This window comes from Gobio gobio (assembly GCF_949357685.1).
Source record: "Gobio gobio genome assembly, chromosome: 3".
Taxonomy (NCBI): Eukaryota; Metazoa; Chordata; class Actinopteri; order Cypriniformes; family Gobionidae; genus Gobio; species Gobio gobio.
The window spans coordinates 39,987,416-40,006,816 of NC_137099.1; the positions used below are offsets into that span (position 1 = coordinate 39,987,416).

The window sequence follows — 19,401 nt, forward strand, 5'->3', positions numbered from 1 at the left end:
GTAGCTTTAATAAGAATCAATGTATATTTTATAGGGAAGTCTATGTAGTGTTTTATTTTTACATTTATTAATTCAATTTCATACTAATATGCTGCTGTACAGCTCTGAGCTGCCAGTGTAAATCTTTATAAATGTATATTTATTTTATATTATACAGTACACTAGGAATGTGTACAAGGTTTTTTAAAAGTAAAGTTTTAAGTTTAAGTAAGGTTTTTCAAGTCTAGTAAGTAAAATAAAGAAAGAGTATTGCAATAAAAAAAAATAGTATTTTTTCCTCCTTAAGCTCTTGCTGTTCGGCTAAGAATAGAATAGCAAAAATCTAGAAGACTAGCCATCAGAACCGAACCGAACCGAAAACCGTGGTAAAAAAAAACGAGGTATGTATTGAACCGTGGACTAACTGTATTGTTGCATCCCTACTTTGTTCCTACATGAACTGCCTACCTCTTTGCACTTAAATAAAAAAAAAAGACTTTGTGGTATTTGGCATATTTGTTTTTGCAGTAGTTTTTGGGGGTTATTTTTCCTGTAAAGATATCGAGATATATATCGTATATCGAGATATAGCAAAATATATCGAGATATATTTTTTGCTCCATATCGCCCAGCCCTAAGGCGTATAATTATTTCCTCAGGACCAAAGGCATTCCGAGCACTCGCGTTAACTCTGGAATCATCGTCCTCTGAAACTACCACAAATATTTTGCGCTGACGACTCGTCAACCGAACACAATCATCTGATCAAGGTAGACACTTTTCAGTCTCTGTAAAGAGTTAATTTGCTGTATTAGTATACGGTGGCTGGGATAAACACAACCAGGAATGTTTCATGGAGAAATCATCCTTACCCATCTCTGTAGTATAAGTTTCCATTGTTTTGACGCTAACACTAACTACAGACACAATTGTAACACATTACAGCATTGTTTACTCTATATTTTTGTGAAACAATATGACACCAGATGATTGTACATTCATCTACCTTGTGCTTTCCTCCTCCTTCCTAGTTAACCTCTGCTCTCCATACTTCCCGCCCCTTCACCTTAACCTAGAGCACTGATTGGACACCTAACATGGACAAATTAATGTGATTTGTTGAACAATAGAAATGTCAAAACCAAAATAATAAAAATAAATACCCCATCAATTTAATAACAAACATAGTACTTATTCACCACATACATTGTAATGTGCACACAAAACAAATATATACTTTTGAAAATTGTTTTCTATTATTGTCCTCAATTACTATGCGTCACAATGTGGAAGAAAGACTATCGCAAACTAATGCATTGACTCGTTAACAGACTTTTCTGGTGACGTATGCCGAACTTCTCCAATTATTTAATCTGCATAATCCCACCTCTTTTTTTTTAAAATAGACTGCAAGCTCCCATTCATATCTTTCTCCATCCAACCAGCAACCGATTGATAGATCCAAGTTCCAGCTAAAATATATCAGCATATGTATAAATTACCATTAAATAATGAATGGTGTAAAAGTATTGTTTATTCTCTGTTCTTATTATCAGTGTAAAAGTGTAAAACTGTTCACAATAAATTGGTACCCACTAGCCAATTCTTGTGGCAGATTTTTTGTCATTTACATAGTTGTTCAAGAATCAGAGGAAGTTAGTGAGTGGCTGATGGAAAAATACTTTCTGCTGAGATAATGGTCCCGCACACCTTCTGACAAGATCCACCGTGTCTGAAATTTTTGAATCTTTTCACTGGGAGTTGCACAAAAAAAGCAATACAAAAGCATGAATTTTGTAAGCTGCCCCTGAGTTAACCCTGAACAGATTACCAAACTGTGTAGAAGTGATGCTGGTGATTAATTAATTTCAAGTATATCAAAATAAAACTTACAGTACATTTCATCAGTAAATTAAAATACTCTAATGCTAATGCAATCAAATACATTTGTGAAGTTATACATACACTGAAATGTACAGCAGAATTAACACCAATTCCTGAAAGAAAGAGGGCACAGTAATTAATTGTTAACAGGTTTATTGGAATCCCTTGATGTTTCTGCAAACACGGTTATGGCAAGATTTGCAACAAGATATACATTTTAGAGGAACTAATTGCATCTGTCTTATGCTCATGTTGAATATTTCTGTACTGAAGAGATTTGCTAACAAGTATTGTACAAAGCACTGATTAAAAAAAAAAAATCTAAATATGAACAGGAAATGCTCTTGTCTCAAAAGAGATATGGCTTTGTCACTTTAAACAATGTACAGATTCAGGTTTATCCCAAAAATAAAGAAAAATCAATATCCATTAACACATGAGTGTTAATGTTCAAACACAAGATGTGATCTGTGGGTTTTCACTAGTAAGCTGCATTTTATTCTGTTCAAACATATTGGTTACCTTGACCATGCTTTGCCCTTATTTTGCACAAAGGTGCTGCTTGGTGGTAATGTGATTTGTACAAATGCATAGTTTTACATGTTAGGCTCCCCAGAAACACATCTAAAAAGTCTTGTCAAAGCTGAAGTAAAAAGCATCCCGTGGATCCACACCAACTTTTCGTATTTCAAGCTTCATCATTTGGTGATGGAGTAACACAAATTGCAAACATGCTGCGACACGCAAGGCAATCTATATTCTCTTAAGTTTCTGATAGACATCTGAATTCATATCAGGCTGTTCAGGTTTAGTTGTGCTCCCTGCCCTAGTTCTGTCTTTAGGATTTTCTTACATAAAAGTAATTGTTTTTATACTCTTCTAAAAATTCCATATATTTTCACATACTGTATAAATAATAATAATATAGAGAATTGCTAGTTCACAAGACATCAATAACTTGTGAAACACTGATGAAAAAAATATCTTCTAACTTTGCAAAACTAAGAGTTCTGTTTCAATGTTTTTTTCTTGGTTTGATTTTGATGTTTATATTTATTTTAAAGAAATCTTTAAAGATTCTGGGATTTTAATTTTTTTTTGGCAACCACAAGTACTTCTCTTTTCAACATAATATAGCTAACCTCTGTACTGAGCACTATGTTGTGTGTGCGTGTTTTTAAAAAAAAAAAACATTTTGTTGGCGAAGTGATGGGGGGAAAAAACAAAAACATACAATTAGTTCACATTACTACAGGCCAAAATGACAAGTTTAAAGTTAGTGACATTCAGGGAGTAAACAATTCTCTCTTGCTGTGATGTATATCCATCATGCTCTCTGGGTCTTGCTCTGGATTCTGATTGACTATGGGCAGTCAGTAACTGTTAATGGGGAAATGTGTGAACTTCATCCCAATGCTCAACAAATATTTAATATAGAAACGTTCCATACAACTCAACATAATAATTCACTGATTTATTTACAATAGATACTGTAAAATGGTAACTTTTGTGAGAAAAAAGGCACAAGTTTCCCTTCTTAAATACACTGTAAACATCTTTTCAAAAAGCATGCATAAACATTTCACTTTACAAAAGATCTCATATACTCTTTTTAGACAAATTACTAATATATTGTGTCCAGCAAAATAGAATCTCTCAAAAATACTTCACATCCTATGAACTTTTTAACATTTATTCTTTTATATTTATATATCTGTGTATTTAAAAAAGGGAAAGGTTGGGAAAAAAGAGACTACTGTAAATACCTTTGCAACATTTAGTTTTAGGTCCATCAAAAACTTTCAACATACAGTGTATTGACAGGTCGGTGATGGGATTTGCCTGGGTACCACAGATTGATTGATTTTGTTCTTTTTGAACTATTATAAGTAGGATTTTTTTTTCTTTTTTTTACCTCCAACAGTCGCTTACCACCAACCAGCTACATCACAAAGGCAAACATCAAAAGTTATTGGACCTTTCCAGTTCCAAACTGACACCCACCCACCCCCAAAGCACATTACATAACCAACACATTAGCAGAACATCTAATATCCCAATTATCACATTATCGTGTCTGTGCAAATCAAAATCAGGCAATAGGATCATACTAATCCTATCACAGAAAAAAACCAACAATGCCCTCTCAAAAATAAAGCTTTCCTGTGCCTTTGAGAAATCTGAGAGAAACAGAAAAACAAATACACGCACACAAATGCACAAAACAAACACAAACCTTCATTGTCCTCATACTCACAGCATTTCAGAACAAGCGGTACCTCTTTTGATTCCATCAGTAGCACAGTGGGGTTATGAAACATAAAACAGTGGTCCAAATTCCTTTTTTAGATACAATTCACTCAAGTACTCTCAAGTCAACTGCTATTTTCCCAAAAATAGCCAGGTTTTAATTGCAAGGTGGTTTAACAAAAACTTCCTATGTACAACGTTTGAAAAATATGCCTACAAGCAAAAATTATAATCATAAGATACACGTATATTGTGTGTTTATGAGCAGGTTACTGTTATTGTTGTTCACTAATATGAAAGCTGTATGCTTCAAAAAAGCTGATTAATCCCATACGGTATCTAACTGTACATGTGCTGCTACTGAAAATCGTCTACTTTTTACGTTAAGAAAACAGAAGCACCTTGTTAGAAAATGGCTTCTAGCTGGATTGATTCTTTGAAATAAAAGAAAAACTTTACAATCGTATAAAATGCTTTTCTCTTCTGGAACTGTAAATTAGTACTGTATTTTCCTTAACGTCAAAAGGGAGCTGGTTTAGTAACAGCTTGGGTACAATTGACTAAATTTGCTACAGTCCTAGCTCGCACACAAAATGTGGCATGTTTGTCTGTGTGAGCTTAGTTTTTTACAAGACGAGCCATAGTATTCGCTGTATTGCAAAAGTAAAAAAAAAAAAAGATTATTTCTCCTATCCAATAGCATTTTTGTCGAGCTGCCATTTTTCAGCTTATCAATCATCAGGCCACCACAGCACTCCATCAGCGTGGCCAGTTCTCTCTATGTAAACACTTCAAGTCATCAAAATATACATTGATGCCATTTTTGCAGATAAATTTAGGTTTGATTCTTTCTACAATAACATTTTTGCACTAATTAGTCACAATTCAGCTTAATTCAATGTATTGTAGCCCTTGGAATATGTCCTTTTCATTTCATCTTTGCAAACACCCAAATTGAATTTAAAATTGTGGACATAATTCTTAACCAGCTATAAAGAGCGGTTTTATTCCTGAATCTCTAATTTTTACGAGTGCCAAATTTAGTTCGAGTTACATATGAATGCAATGGCATTTACTGGCTGATTGACAGGTTTGGGAGTCAAGGATATGTCTAGTATGTGGGCCCATATTACCGTGTGTGTGATGTATTCACATGTGACTGTGCACTATAGCTTTACCAAAGAATATGGCTTCATATCCATATAGAACATTGTCAGCATTGTCTTTGGGGGTAAGAAACGCACTGTCACATGAAATATGAGTTCTTCTCTGTTGGCCGGGTACAGAGATCACTCTTTGCCTTCCCTCACTACGCAAGCCTTATATGGCTTTAAACCAAGCCTCTCGTTACGCCTTGCTTTGTGCATAGCGGGCTTGCTCTTTTTCGCTCTCTGAGGGCTGGGTGTCCTCTGTTTTCCCTCTCATTTGATCCTTCATTTTTCCCTCCTTTTGCAAGCTTTCAGTCATTTCTTATGAAAGAAGAGGGTGTGTGTTAGGCCTGACTCCACCTTTGGTATCTGATCACTGATAATTTCCACCAGCATCTCTGGAAACTCGACCTTCAGAGCCTGGGATTCACGGAAAGTGTAGAAACAAAAGTCCAACAGGCTCCCCACAAGCTGTAAAGAGAGAAACACTTCATATTTAATTCAAAATGACAGCGCTTATCATTAATGTGCTGGTGAAACATGAGTCTGGGTAAACATGTATTGATGCATTAGAAAAGAACACAAGACAGTAGAGCAGCTGAGCTCATTTATGGAGACACCGTCTAACTGACCAAAGCGCTTTTAGGCAGAACTTGTTTCTCTTCATCTTACAAATTAATAAATCAACACTGCTGTCAAGTGTTCTTCGCCCTCAAGTGCAATTCAAAACATCTTTTCCAGCACTTTTGTGTGCTATTACAAAATGTTGAGCTGGCAGCAGTGCAAAAAGTGATTAGAAATGAACAGCTCTCAGAAATGAACTGCGGCTCTCATCTCTCAGTGGCAATATGAAGGATGGCAGTTTTTCATTTGAATGCATACTTGACATAACTCTTTAATAATCTACAGCTGTAATATTTTAACATCCAGTGATTTGAAACATTTCAGCTTATAATCACAAATCACATAAACATGTGTGAGTCACTTCTTGTGGATACCTAAATATCAGTTCATTCAGATTTTTTTTATGGACAAATTTGAGATATTTGATTTATATAAGAAGAGCTTTAGGTATGTATATGTTCATATTTTAGTCAGAATGGGGTCTGCGCTTACTACAGATACTATTAAAATAAAACGGATGAGTTCTACCACTAGAAACAAAGTCTATAAATGCTGGGGGGTTTTCAAATTGAGGTCCATGGGCCCAAAGGATGTGAACTTAAGATATAAAATATGTTTAGTGCAAAAATGTATCTTATCATAAATCATGAGATTAATCACAACCTATTTGAATCCCATTAACAGCCTTCATTTTTTGACAATAATACAAATTCAGGATTTGATCATTTCTTGTGGCTTTAGTGCAATCAAAATACAAAGCAGTCATTTTTTTTTTTTTTATATTCTCATGCTTCTTCAAGAACAACTAACTATGCAAACTAACTATAAAGTTGGAAAATCCCTATTTTATATCATGTTTCTCATGTTCAAATCAAGAACCTTAAAACTGCTTTGCTTGAATAATATTTAAAATTAAACAGCCTAATTATGACAGATCTTATGGAAATCCGATGAGGTGTTTCTTGCATGACATGTATTAGTATAGGGTGGTATAGTTAGAATTTCTAGATGTGTATGAATGAATTTTAAGGGAACCATTGTGAAAGACCAATGAGCTTACTCTGGATAATTAAAGCAGATTTGCATCTGACTTTGATCTATTAGCCAATAACAGGAGAGTGTTTCAACTTACTTCATGCATGGCATCCAATAGCTTGGTGAGCTGGAAGAAGCGCTGCCATGTCTGGCCAGAATTGTTAGTGGCTTTCCCAACTGAACGGCGGAGCTCCTTGATGTAATTCACCCGCATCTCCTCAAATGCCCCTTGGTTCTTCAGACCATCTTTGGGCACTGTCAGTAAAAAAAGGATGTCACTTTGTAACAGTGGCCAGTACTCGCTATATAGTGAGTAAAACAACAGTACTTCCTTTAAGTTGCATCTTTCTGTCTGTCTGTCAGTCTGTCTCTTTTATTCATCATTCCATCTAATCTGTCTGTCTCGCAAACTACCTTCTCAGGTGATTAATGTTCCCTTGTGTAAAGTTATTCAGGATTAACTCAATCTAAGTACTGAAAAGTACTTTCACTTTTGGCAGATGAGAGATAGAATCTCATTCAGGTTGAAGGGAGTAATTCTCTCCTATCCTGTAGAGAACAAGTGCACTTATGGCCTACAGCCAACCACGTGAAGTGACATACAGCTTCTGGACAGCTGAAAAAGAAACGGCTCGTCCTCACCCTCATTCTACCCATCTTTCAACATGCAAATAACGTCTTTTCTGATGAAATTAGTAATTTTGTTGCATCCCACTGACTGGCTAATTTAATTGTTTCATTTCTGTTTGTCTCAATGTGATTTTGATAATAACAATCAATTTTTGCAGACAAAGCAGTACATGCTAAAAAAGCAATTACCTAGCGGCCCCTTTAATGTTGTAGTGATAATTATGGAAAACTTTTAATTAAAAAAAAAAAAAAAAACCTTTTTATTAAGATGCAAGAACCAACATCATTTAATAATACTCAGTGTAGCCTTAAGGCACAAACATGTTCCTAATTCTTACCACGGAACTAACTAAAAAGATTACACATTTTGTTAACATTACCAAATTACAACAAGAAGGTCTCCAGGATGCTTAAAGCTCTCGACTTAGCTCACCTCCCCTTGTTTTCTCCTCTCCCACTGACCCACATCCAGCCTCATTAGCCACAAGCTGCCATTTAGAGCCCCAGTGAATAAAAAGTGGGATGGTTATGCCACGCTAATTGGTGTCTTGTCAAAAGAAATACATTCTTCTGCCAGTAGAGTCTGTCATTTTGTTAAAATATCTGACAGGAAGAGTCAGTTAAAGAGCTTTGCCGCATGCGAGGAGACAATGAGTCGGTACACTGATTAATGCACTGTTCTGTAGATTAACATAAAACTGATGCTATTGATAGCAACAACTTCGGATGCGGAGATGCAGAGAGTTCAATAAAATTAAGGTCAATCAACATTGCGTAATGTTGGTTACCACAAAAAATAACTGTCCCTCTTTTTCTAAAAAAAAAAAAGCATAAATCAAGTTAATGGTGATGCACTTTAAATGGTATAAACGAGGCAATTCTTTGGAGGTTTTAAAAGCAGAAATGTAAAGCTTACAATATTATAAAAGTACTAAATCTTCTGTTTAAACTTTGTAATGGCAACACTGTAAAATTGCATATATGTATTTACACAGAAAGATTAAGCTTTTTTTCATACTAAAACTATGTGCAATAATATATTGACTTGCATATTATTATACGTCTTGATATACTATTAAAAAAGTGAGTATAGGAATGTTTAAGGATTGGCCGCATTAAGTGTTAAATTATTTTTTGTCGAAAAATCAACATTAAGTGCAGTCGATTGAGCTTAACTTAGAATATTCATGTAAGCCCATACTTCAAATTTGTAATTTTATCACTTAAAAGCTTGAACAGTTTGCCAGTCCTATCTCTTTAAAATGAATGCTGCAGACATTACATAGCAAATAAAACAGGTGTCCAAATTCTTTGACGCACACAATGTACACTGCCGTTCAAAAGTTTTTGATCGGTAAGATATTTAATGATTTTGAAGAAGTCTGTTATGCTCACCCAGGCTGCATTTATTTTATTAAAAATTAAATATTAAAACGTAAAAAAAACTGTTTTCTATTTGAATATATTTTAAAATGTAATGCATTTCTGTGATGCAAAGCTGAATTTTCAGCATCATTACTCCAGTCTTTAGAGTCACATGATCCTTCAGAAATCATTCTAATATGATGATTTGATACTCAAGAAACATTTATGATTATTATCAGTTGAAAACTGTTGTTTAAAAAAAATTCAGGATTCTTTGATGAATAGAAAGTACAAAAGAACAGCGATTATATTAAATAGAATCTTTTTTAACATTATACATGTCTTTACTGTCACTTTTGATCAATTGAATGCATCCTTGATGAATAAAAGCTTTTTCCCAAAAAAGTTATTTCTTACTGACCCAAAACTTTTGAACGGTAATACAATGTTGCAAAAGCTTTCTATTTCTGATAAATACTGTTCTTTTGAACTTTCTATTCATCAAAGAATCCTAAAAAGGTTTTACACAGCTGTTTTCAACATTGATAATAATCATAAATGTTTCTTGAGCAGCAAATCATCATATTAGAACGTTTGAAGGATCATGACACTGAAGACTGGAGTAGTGATGCTGAAAATTCAGCTTTGCATCATAGAAATTAATTACATTTTAAAATATAATAAAATAGAAAAGTTATTTTACATTTTAATAATATTTCACAATATAACTGTTTTTTTGTGTGTGTGTGTTTTTAATAAAATAAATGCAGCCTTGGTTAACATACGACTAAACACAAAAAATCTTACCAATCAAAAACTTTTGAAATACAGTGTATGTTGATGAAAATAAATGCAAGATTCTCTCAACAAAAGACTTCTGTCGAGGAAATTAACACGGATAACAAAACCATCACACTGACACCTTGAATTGTATAGACTTATTGCTTTTTGCACAATAGCAGCATCTGTGAGAATATTACTTTCCTAGTGTCTGGGTCTACCACAAGCCAAACAAAAGTTAAATGGACTTCATAAAAAAAGGCAAAAAACAAGAGGGGATTTAGTTTAGTGACTCACTCTTTAGCAGGTCAACCCTACCATGGCAAATAAGGTCATGTGAGAGCCTGCAGGGCTTCTGAAACCTTAGCCAAGGTCAAAGAGGAATAACAGCCTCCCTCTCTCTCTCCACGCTAAAACTACAGCAGCCCTGAAGCTTTACAACAATAGCTTTAGCAAAGCAAAAAGGTTGATAACACATCAAAATGACCCAAAATAAAACATTTCTGAAAATACTGCATTATTCAAATAAAAACATTAAGCTGTAATCATGCCATAAAGATAACATGCCACAACAGCATTAATAGAAACAAAACATTGCATGCATGCATATCAAGTAGATCATAACGAAGCGCTCTAATCCACAATTATTTGCGTAATGGGTTGATTTCCCAGTGAAATAAGTTTATTTATAAAACAAAACAGCTCTTCCTAGCATATCTCATATGTTCAACAGCACAGCAAATGTTATTACCCTTTAAAACGGCAATGATATGCATAAGCTCCATCACGGATGTAGTCCGCAAAAAACATCTAAGTTTTATATTTATGTTGATTTTGTATCAGGAAAGAATCACTCCATCAAATCCTTCAGCTCTTCAATTATGTACCGTCCCTGACTACACTTTTCCCGCTCTCCCTTCTTCCATAAGGCGCTCTTTTGGAGAGAAAAACACCAGCTCTTGGAGCAATGCCAATTTCCTGACTGGATTTTATTAAGTACAGCAGGGCTCTCTGGAAAGGCTCCAGAGGATCAGCAAGTGGTTGTGGATCCCAAAATCTACCCTGTATGAGAATTCAGAACTCAGACTTTACCCTTTTCCCTCATATGCTGTAAGCCATGAATGTTGGCTGTTGTGTCTACCTGATCTGAGTGTGTGTGCTGATCTTGGATATGAGAGCTAAACTGATCTAGCATCCAAAAGGCTTAATATATTATATTAAATTAATTATACTTACTATGTACTGATTATACTGTATATTATTGTAAATTATAGTATATCTAATATGTATGGGTCACACTTATCATACTGTATTAATTATGATTATGCCTAAAGATTTCAGCCACCCACTCTAAGTTATTAGCCTCAATTGTGCTTATGATAGTTAATATCTATGTTTATTCCTTTCCTTTAGAACCATACTTACACTGTAAAGCACCAAAGAGAATAGTGCCTGTGCATCTGTATTTCAAATGATATATATTAAACCCTTCAATGAATATCCCTGCCTTCCGTGTCCTGACTAGACACCCCATATTGGTGACTAATTTTCATAACCAGTAGAGCCCCATTACAATAATGATGATATCATATTGATAGAGTGATGATCTACTGAATTGGTTTGTAAAAATTGAAATTTGAAAAAACAAAAACAAAACATAAATGTTTACCTATTAAAGGAAAGATAAGTGTTTCCAATCTTTTGCCACAATTAATGTGATCCATCAAATTTCTCTGGTCTCACACACCCACACACTCAGTTCGGGTGCTATAGGTAAACGTGGCGATTCATTTATGCGTTTGCTTACGTTACTTTATTGTTGGAAGACTATCTGTATGTTGTGGCTCTGTTTGAAACAAATGTAGCCTATAAGATAACACAATCTCACCTGTGCTTAGCAGCAACAGGACCTTCATGGCAAGGAACTCCTCGTAAGTTAGCTGTAGACGCACAAACTCCTGGCTCACCTGCCGCATGCCCACACACAGATCGTACATGGCTGACTGCCGCATACGTTCCCTGGTAGAGAAATTGAGAGAATCTGTAGTAAACAACGTCATTGTAAAATTGTCAAAAATTGCTATGAAAATAATGCTAAAATAATATTTCTACAATAAAAAGATACTTGAGGCACCATTTGGGGTTCATTAGATTACCACATTGGCAGAGCCCTTTGGAGAACCTCTACAGTCCAAAATTAACTATCATCTACTGCCAAATTCAAGTAAAAATAGGCTTGGGCAAATTAATAAATAAACACGGCTTCCCAAATGACCAGTGACTTTATTAAGAACTTTAAAATGATTTGTAACTGCAACATAAGTGATCCAACCATCTACTAATTAAAACACAAATAACCAAAGGTATTTATACCAAATATATTAAGCATAATCAGCATAAGCCGTTTGGATATTAATAAGAAATGTTTCAACAGCATATTAGATTGATTTCTGAAGTGAGGAGCAAAGCGCTAGTAATGCCAAGGCCATGGGTTTGATTCCCAGGCAACGCATGATAAAGTGTATACCTTGAATACAATGTAAGTCACTTTGGATTAAAGCCTCTTCCAAAATGCATACATGTAAATGTAATGAATCCTATCTTCATGGCCTGAAATGAAGAAAGCTATAGGTTCACAAAGGCTTCAATAGATCACAGAACAAATCCATCATCTTAACACTTTCTTGGCTGGTTATTAATTTACCAGATAGCTTTGCTGATCGGTCAGTTTGTTTGGCTCTAGGTGTGTCTGCCTTTCTGCATACCTGACTAGGTGAATAAATGTACAGTATCTGTCTAACCTGCTGTCATTATGTGCTCAGGTTTGTCTACCAGAACTGATTCTGTCTTCCCATTCTTCCAGTCTGAGAGATTTTTTTTTTAGTATCCTAACCTTCAATCTGTTTGCAGATGGAATGAGAAAAGAGCTTTAAGAATCTCAGTTTATGGTGTCGTTACAATAGCTTTTCTTAATATTCTTTTTATTTACACCATTCGCATTCTCTCATAAATGATCAATTTTGTTGAGAAAGGCATTTATTTTGGCTCTTCTTTCCGTTGCTATGGAGATTTCTTTAAGTGATGTTGATGACTATTATGAGAGGTGTGAGCTGTACATACACAGCGGTCTGTCAGAGATCACCATGCACATGTGGATTTATCATTCTGGCTCCTTTTGACATACTTTTAGAGGACACTGAAAAGTGTCGCACTCGAAACCTAGAAACTTTTGTTTCAAGGTAGACGTCGAATGTTTTCAATCAATATCTTTTAAGGGCACTGCTATGTCAGTCCTGCAGTGCTTCTCAACTGGTTTTACTTCAGGATCTAGATTTTACATTGGACATTTGGCGACCAAAATGTCCTTAAAACCAAACATTAAAATGTAATCCATATATCCCATAATATGTACAATTATTATTACTGTATGTTGTAGAGTGAATGGTGTCTATAAATCTGTTGAATGGTTGTATGTTCTTTGCAGCCAATAATTCTCTAAATAAGGTCAGTATTATTTCATGCAGTCTGGAAACCATTATTTAATGTAGTATTTTACCATGTGTATTTCATGGTTTTCAAGATTTTGGGCACATATTTATCCATGTTAGCATATGTGTAATTTGGCATCTTCTACCAATTAGCAGGAGAATTTGGGGTAAAACGCCATAAAGTTTGATTGCATGCACATCCTCTGACATTAACCAAAAACATGAAGTGTTTTCTCCTTTTCAAGAGCCTATTTATTTTGCCATCTTAACTATGCACAATGAGCATGATAAGAACTGCACACTATTTTCGGTGTAAACATGTTCTATTCACTATTCACTTTAGGACAGTATAACACCTTATAAATACATCTATTTTACAAATATTGTGGATGACAGCACTCAGTGGCCTGCAGTGCATGCATACTGTATCGCATAGCTTAAAGACCATGACCACCTGTGGTGAAAATCAAGTTTTTAATGTTGTTTATATGTCTATGTGGTGTTTTTAATATGCTTTAAGCAACCATGTGCAAATTCATAAGTCAACAACATTGCTGAGTATTTTCTCCTTAAAACTGCTGTGAAAAAAGACGCGGTTTGAAATCGCTGGTGTTTCTTGCGTCCCAAACTACCAATCATGTCAACGTGTGGGCGGCTTTAGCATTTCATTATGCTGAAGTCTTAAGAGAAGCCAGGCTATCCCCTGTATATTTTTCTGTTGAGTTGGGTACATTTTGCAATATAGCGGGTGAATTATGTATTTAGTGTATGTTGTGATGAACTATATGCCTTTCTTCACTGATGTTCTATGTTGTTCAAAGCTTTTTCGAAGGATACACATTTTTAGAAGGTAGCTGAGATGGCGAATGGGAAAATGGTTTGTCTAACATTGGAAACATTAGCTGTTTGATAACTGTGGCAAGCAGCCGAGGCCGAGGGACAGTGAGAACGGCGCGAGGCCGGTGGCGTGATTGCAAATGAGCATCACCTTTGCGTCACACTTCGCGTCACATCTCGCATCTCACGGAGGAGCTCGGATGCATAAAGGGAGACGGCAGTGAAGGACGAGAGAGGACCAGGCCTGGATTTTACATTGTGTTTTATTTATATTTTATTATGTGTGCGCGGCAGTCGTCCGTGAGGGTTACTTTCAGTTTGTGTTAAGTTGTTAAAACGTTTGCCGGTTCCCGCCTCCTTCTTCCTTCATACGAACTGCGTTACAATAACGTAGTCAAGCCAAAGGCGAATCATATTAATGACCGTAATGTGTCAGACGTTGTAGAGAGTGATACACACAACACATAATACCATTCTGATTCATCGACTTGTAGACAAGCCTGTATGAGTGAGTGGACGCGGGGCTCATTTGCATATTCATGCATCTGCATATAATAAATGAAGCAAGGGTGTAAATTTACATTCAAGTTATTTTAATGCATGAATAAATTTTTTCACAGAATTTTTTTTTTTTTATGTCATTTTGGGGATCAAAGATGAGTTTTAAGGGATACAATTAATGAATACAGGGGGACTTTAAGTTACCTAGAGATGAACTCTTGTATTGTTGTTACAATCTTATATAAACAGATTCATTGTTTGTCAGGAGGCAGAGTTAAAATGCAAGTCTTAGGGACTGTGCTGAAGGACTGCTAATTGTTCAGGCAATAAAGCAACAGAGCTCGTTCAGAACTGTCAGCAGCATGCCAGGAAAAAACGTGACTGTTTGTTATCAGGATGTGTGGAAGTTGCGCATAAGGTGCTGAGCATATATTAATTTGTAATCATCCCAGTTAATCTGGTTAAGACAACTTTTGCCAAAGTTCTTTTTTTAAGTCATTTGGCAAATACAATGAAGTACTCCAATTTTCCTGCAGGGGTCACTGTAATCTATTTTTACACTTCTCCCACTATACGCTCAATAAATGGACATTCACACAATCACACTCTTTCCACTCAACACTTCTCGTCGATTGTGCTGATTATGTGCCCCATTGACCTAACTCTCTGCCCTGATCATACATTATCAAGAAGCATTTATAGGGAAAATGTTTTTCCTAGAGGAGTAATTGAAGGGACAGGTTTGAGGTCACAGTTGTACGCCTGCTGGGAACAGGCTTATTGAGCTTAACATTTTGTATTATTATCTTAACCTATGTTGTATGTCTGTAACTTGACGCACCAAATGCCATATACAGGGTTAACCTAAGGCCAATGCTTGTCTGTATGTTGTAGGTTATTGAAATGAAGGAATTTCTCCATTTACTTCAAATGTTTGGATGGATTTTGAATATTATGGAAATCAACATATCTAAATGAAGTAAACATGCAGTGTTGTGGAGTTAGCTTACTCGTTGAAGACGAGGTCAGGGGCGAAGTAGAGCATTTGGGCGTTGGTGTGTTTGTAGGATCTCCAGCTGAGGGAGAAGGAGGAGAGACACATCCAGGAATACTGGATCAGCGTGATTTGGTCCTCAATGGGTAGACTACGGAAACCTGGGGGGAGAAAATAAAGGGCACGTTAACACAGAGCAAAGAGACATATGGGATACTCTGGGGCATGGCTTGTCCTGAAGAAGAGCTAATATTAAGCCATAACTGTAGGCTCTAAGAAACAAAATAGGATGTACTATATATATATATATATATATATATATATATATATATATATATATATATATATACTGTGGTGTTTTTAAGGTGTTTCTATTTTAGATGCACATTTGTTATATGGCAAATGGAAAATGTCCATGCTACTCTATTAAAAGAGACATTCAAGAAATGGATGTGGTTAGTAACATATTGTTTGGAAAGAGCAAGTAGTCTTATTTACTTCTTTAGTTTATGTAATGCGTGTGGCTGTTGCCAACTTAACATTGTAAGGTCGATTCCTACAGCTGCTGAAATTTGTTCACAAATGAAAAAGTCTGTCAGTGCAGTCAGGTTTACATGAATCGCTGAAGGTTTCCACTCATTGTCCTGTTGTCAAAGAGAGTTACCAATACAGCAGACTGGATTCTTGCCAAAACTCACATTGAGAGCTATGAAGTCACCCACAAGCTATAATTTCAGCCACATGAGGACACACTACAGTATAAACTTATTGGTGAAGCATAGACTATTTTTGGCTTGTCTGCAATACACAAATTCACAATTCATTACAGACTATAATGTGTCGCACATCAACAATAACTTTCCAGGCAATCTCTTTGTGTTCTCCTTTCTTATAAATAATAATTTTCTCACATTTTCCTTTTATAAACTGAAATTATTGTCAATAAAACTTGCACAAACGTACAAAACTTACCCCCGGTTTCACAGACAAGGTTCAAGTATAGTCTCAGACTAAAATGCATGTTTGAGCTGTTTTAACTGAAAGCATCTTCCGCTGACATATCTTAAAATATGTCAGTGCCATTGTCTCAAGATGCACACCACACCAGTAATGTTTTTCCTACGGTATGTTTATAAAAGCTATTTAGATGTCCTAATTAAACTAAGGCTTAATCCTGGCTTAATCTAAGCCCTGTCTGTGAAACTGGTCCTTAACCCCTAGGAGTCTGAGCTGTTTTGGGGCCCTTTAGAAGTTTTGACATGCTCTGACATGTGTTTTTTTTCAGTTGCTTATAAACACATTAATGGCAAAAGTGTAATTACACTGTATTCAGCACAAACTGGGCTACCATAATATCTTACCAACGTGTATGTGCATGCTTGTATTTTTGATAGAGAAATGTTTATGCGTGTTTTTTGAAAAAACAATTTATTTTAAAATTAAGGCCTCAAAACACACAATAGATACAGTAAGTATCCACAAGACTTTTGACTAATTGGTGTATTTGCCTAAATTTTTGCTTTAAACTGATGTGAGAATCATTGAGCCTACTCATTCACATAAAACAATACACTGATTTAAAATTTGTAAGACAGTTTTTCTTCACAAAGACCGTATGCGAGGAGGCGTGATAACTAATGAATAATGCTGGAATCACACCTGAGAGGAAAAAAGAGCACAATACAGGGCTCCAGAGTGCGACTAAATGGTCGCATTTTGCGACTAAAACTTGAGTGTGCGACAGAATTTTACATCCAGTCACACATGTGCGACCAGTAAATTTGCCTGCTGTCGGTACTGAAGAAATTAAAAAAATACACTAATTATAATTGATAGACGTTATGTCTGGCAAATTCTATCTTTGCCAGCCGTTTCTATATGAGATAATATTAAACCATTTGTCCGTGATGCATTTTTGCCATTCGCAATCCAGAAGAGAGAGAAAGCGAGGGAGCTACAGCGAACACAACACCACAGTCAGCTTTAATGAGTGACGATGGCCAAGAACTAAACAAAAGTTTAGTCTGCTTAAACTTTAGGGATGTGCTGTGATATTAATCAAATTTTATTTTCGATTTTGGCTTCCAAGAATTATAAAAAGATGGTATACTATAAGGTAAAACTATTCCTATAGCCGTGTTCAGTCGAGCGCGACATCCTTCCCTTCACAGCTGCGCCGTCATTTCTCCCTAAACCTAAACTAAACGTCAGATTCAGTGATTGTTGTAAACTGCAGTCTCTACTGTTGCTAAACTGCGGGATGTGTTTGATAATAAAGAGCTATTAAATGCACAATAATCCGCGCAAGAGACGCTGTTTCCAACTTCAAGGCGGCGTGTGTGTGTGCTGCGAAATGGACCGACTTGCACTTAATATTTTAGGCTTCATGTGCGCGTCTAAACCATCAAATAAACAACAAATAGCCAGTGTCAAAATGACCGGATTGGAGAGTAGTTATTTTAACAGTTTATATCTTAAAGGGGCGTAAATAGTTTGGAGAAACAGGAGAATATGATATGATATGATATGATAAGGCAAATAGAAAATATTCACATCTCTTGAATTAATAACTTTAGCTTTTATAAGCATTAATCTATCAATTTATACAGTGAAAACTATGCAGTGTTATTTTACATTTCATTACTTTATTAGATTTCTTTGTAGGTTTGTTCTTTACTGTAATATTGATGTTAGCAGACCTTCTGAATGCCTGCACACTGGTCCATTTACAAATAGATGTTTTATATTTTTGTTCAAACTTTGCGGTTTCTTTTGCTATAGATATTTTACTTTTCAGATTATAAAGCCATGTTAATTATGTTCTTAATTATGTTTTTTTTTTTTTTTTTTTTTTTACATATAAAGTATAATAAAAAGAACCGGTAAGAATACTGTTAAAGTACCGGATCGATAAGCAGTATCGGTAAGAGTAGTAATACTATTAAAACCTTAACGATACCGATCCCTATTAGTAATACAGTGGAAATTAGTAGATTTGGTTAGCATGTTGATTTACGGTGTGCGCCCCTAAAATTTCTGGTTGTGCCCCTAAAATTTTCAGTTGGGGGCCACTGTGCTCCTAGTGAAAAAAGTTAGTCTGGAGCCCTGTAATAGCCTGCATAATGCATAATGAGCTGCATAATGAATGAGCTTCAGGTATGTGACTGAGAGCTTCAGGTATGTGACTGAGAGCAACAGGACAAAGGACATATATTATATAATGTTCTTATCTAGAAAATGCATCTTGATTTAAGAATGTTTAAATATTTAGACTATAAAACAATTTTTCAACATTTTTTCTAAATTTTTTCTAACATTTTTTTGTTTTTGAAAGTAGTCTCATGCTAAAAAATAATAATAATAAATAATTAAAATTAAGATACAATTTATACACAACGAAATTCACTGTAAAGAAAGCAATTCACTTTCTACAAAACAAAAAATTAGCTTTCTTCAAAACAAAACTCCAGAATAATTTATTTAGAATGTATTCAACAAAGGCCTATTATATTTTAAATGATCAAAATATTTGACTACATTGAAAAAAATGCTCTTCTTATTTAGTTGAAAATTGTACTTATCTAGTAAATGCATCTTGATTTAAGAATGTTTAAATATTTATACTAGAAACAAGACAATAAAGACTAAGAAGAGCATTTTTATAATTTTTTTGTACTATTTTTATGTTTTTGAAAGTAGAAAGTAGAATTTTTTTTAAATTAAAATTAAGATACAATTTATACAAAATTAAATTCACTGTAAAGAAAGCAATTCACTTTCTACAAAACAAAAATCGATATCAACTCGATAAAACAAACTTTGATATTAAATTAAAAAAATAACATTAGGCTATAATATTTAAACATCAATATGAAGAAAAATACGT

The 19,401-nt window shown here is 35.0% G+C and overlaps 1 protein-coding gene across 1 annotated transcript in view; it reads right to left on the bottom strand.

Moving 5' to 3' along the window:
- Positions 1–2,000: 2,000 nt before the first annotated feature.
- nr3c2 (nuclear receptor subfamily 3, group C, member 2) overlaps positions 2,001–19,401 on the bottom strand; it is a 110,093-nt gene continuing 92,692 nt past the window's right edge. Inside the window, exons 6-9 of the mRNA XM_079812008.1 lie at positions 15,532–15,676; positions 11,584–11,714; positions 7,018–7,175; positions 2,001–5,732 (exon numbers count right to left, since the gene is read on the bottom strand). Of these exons, the coding sequence (XP_079668134.1) occupies positions 5,577–5,732; positions 7,018–7,175; positions 11,584–11,714; positions 15,532–15,676 (590 nt within the window). The 3' untranslated portion in view covers positions 2,001–5,576. The remainder of the gene's footprint in view (positions 5,733–7,017; positions 7,176–11,583; positions 11,715–15,531; positions 15,677–19,401) is intronic.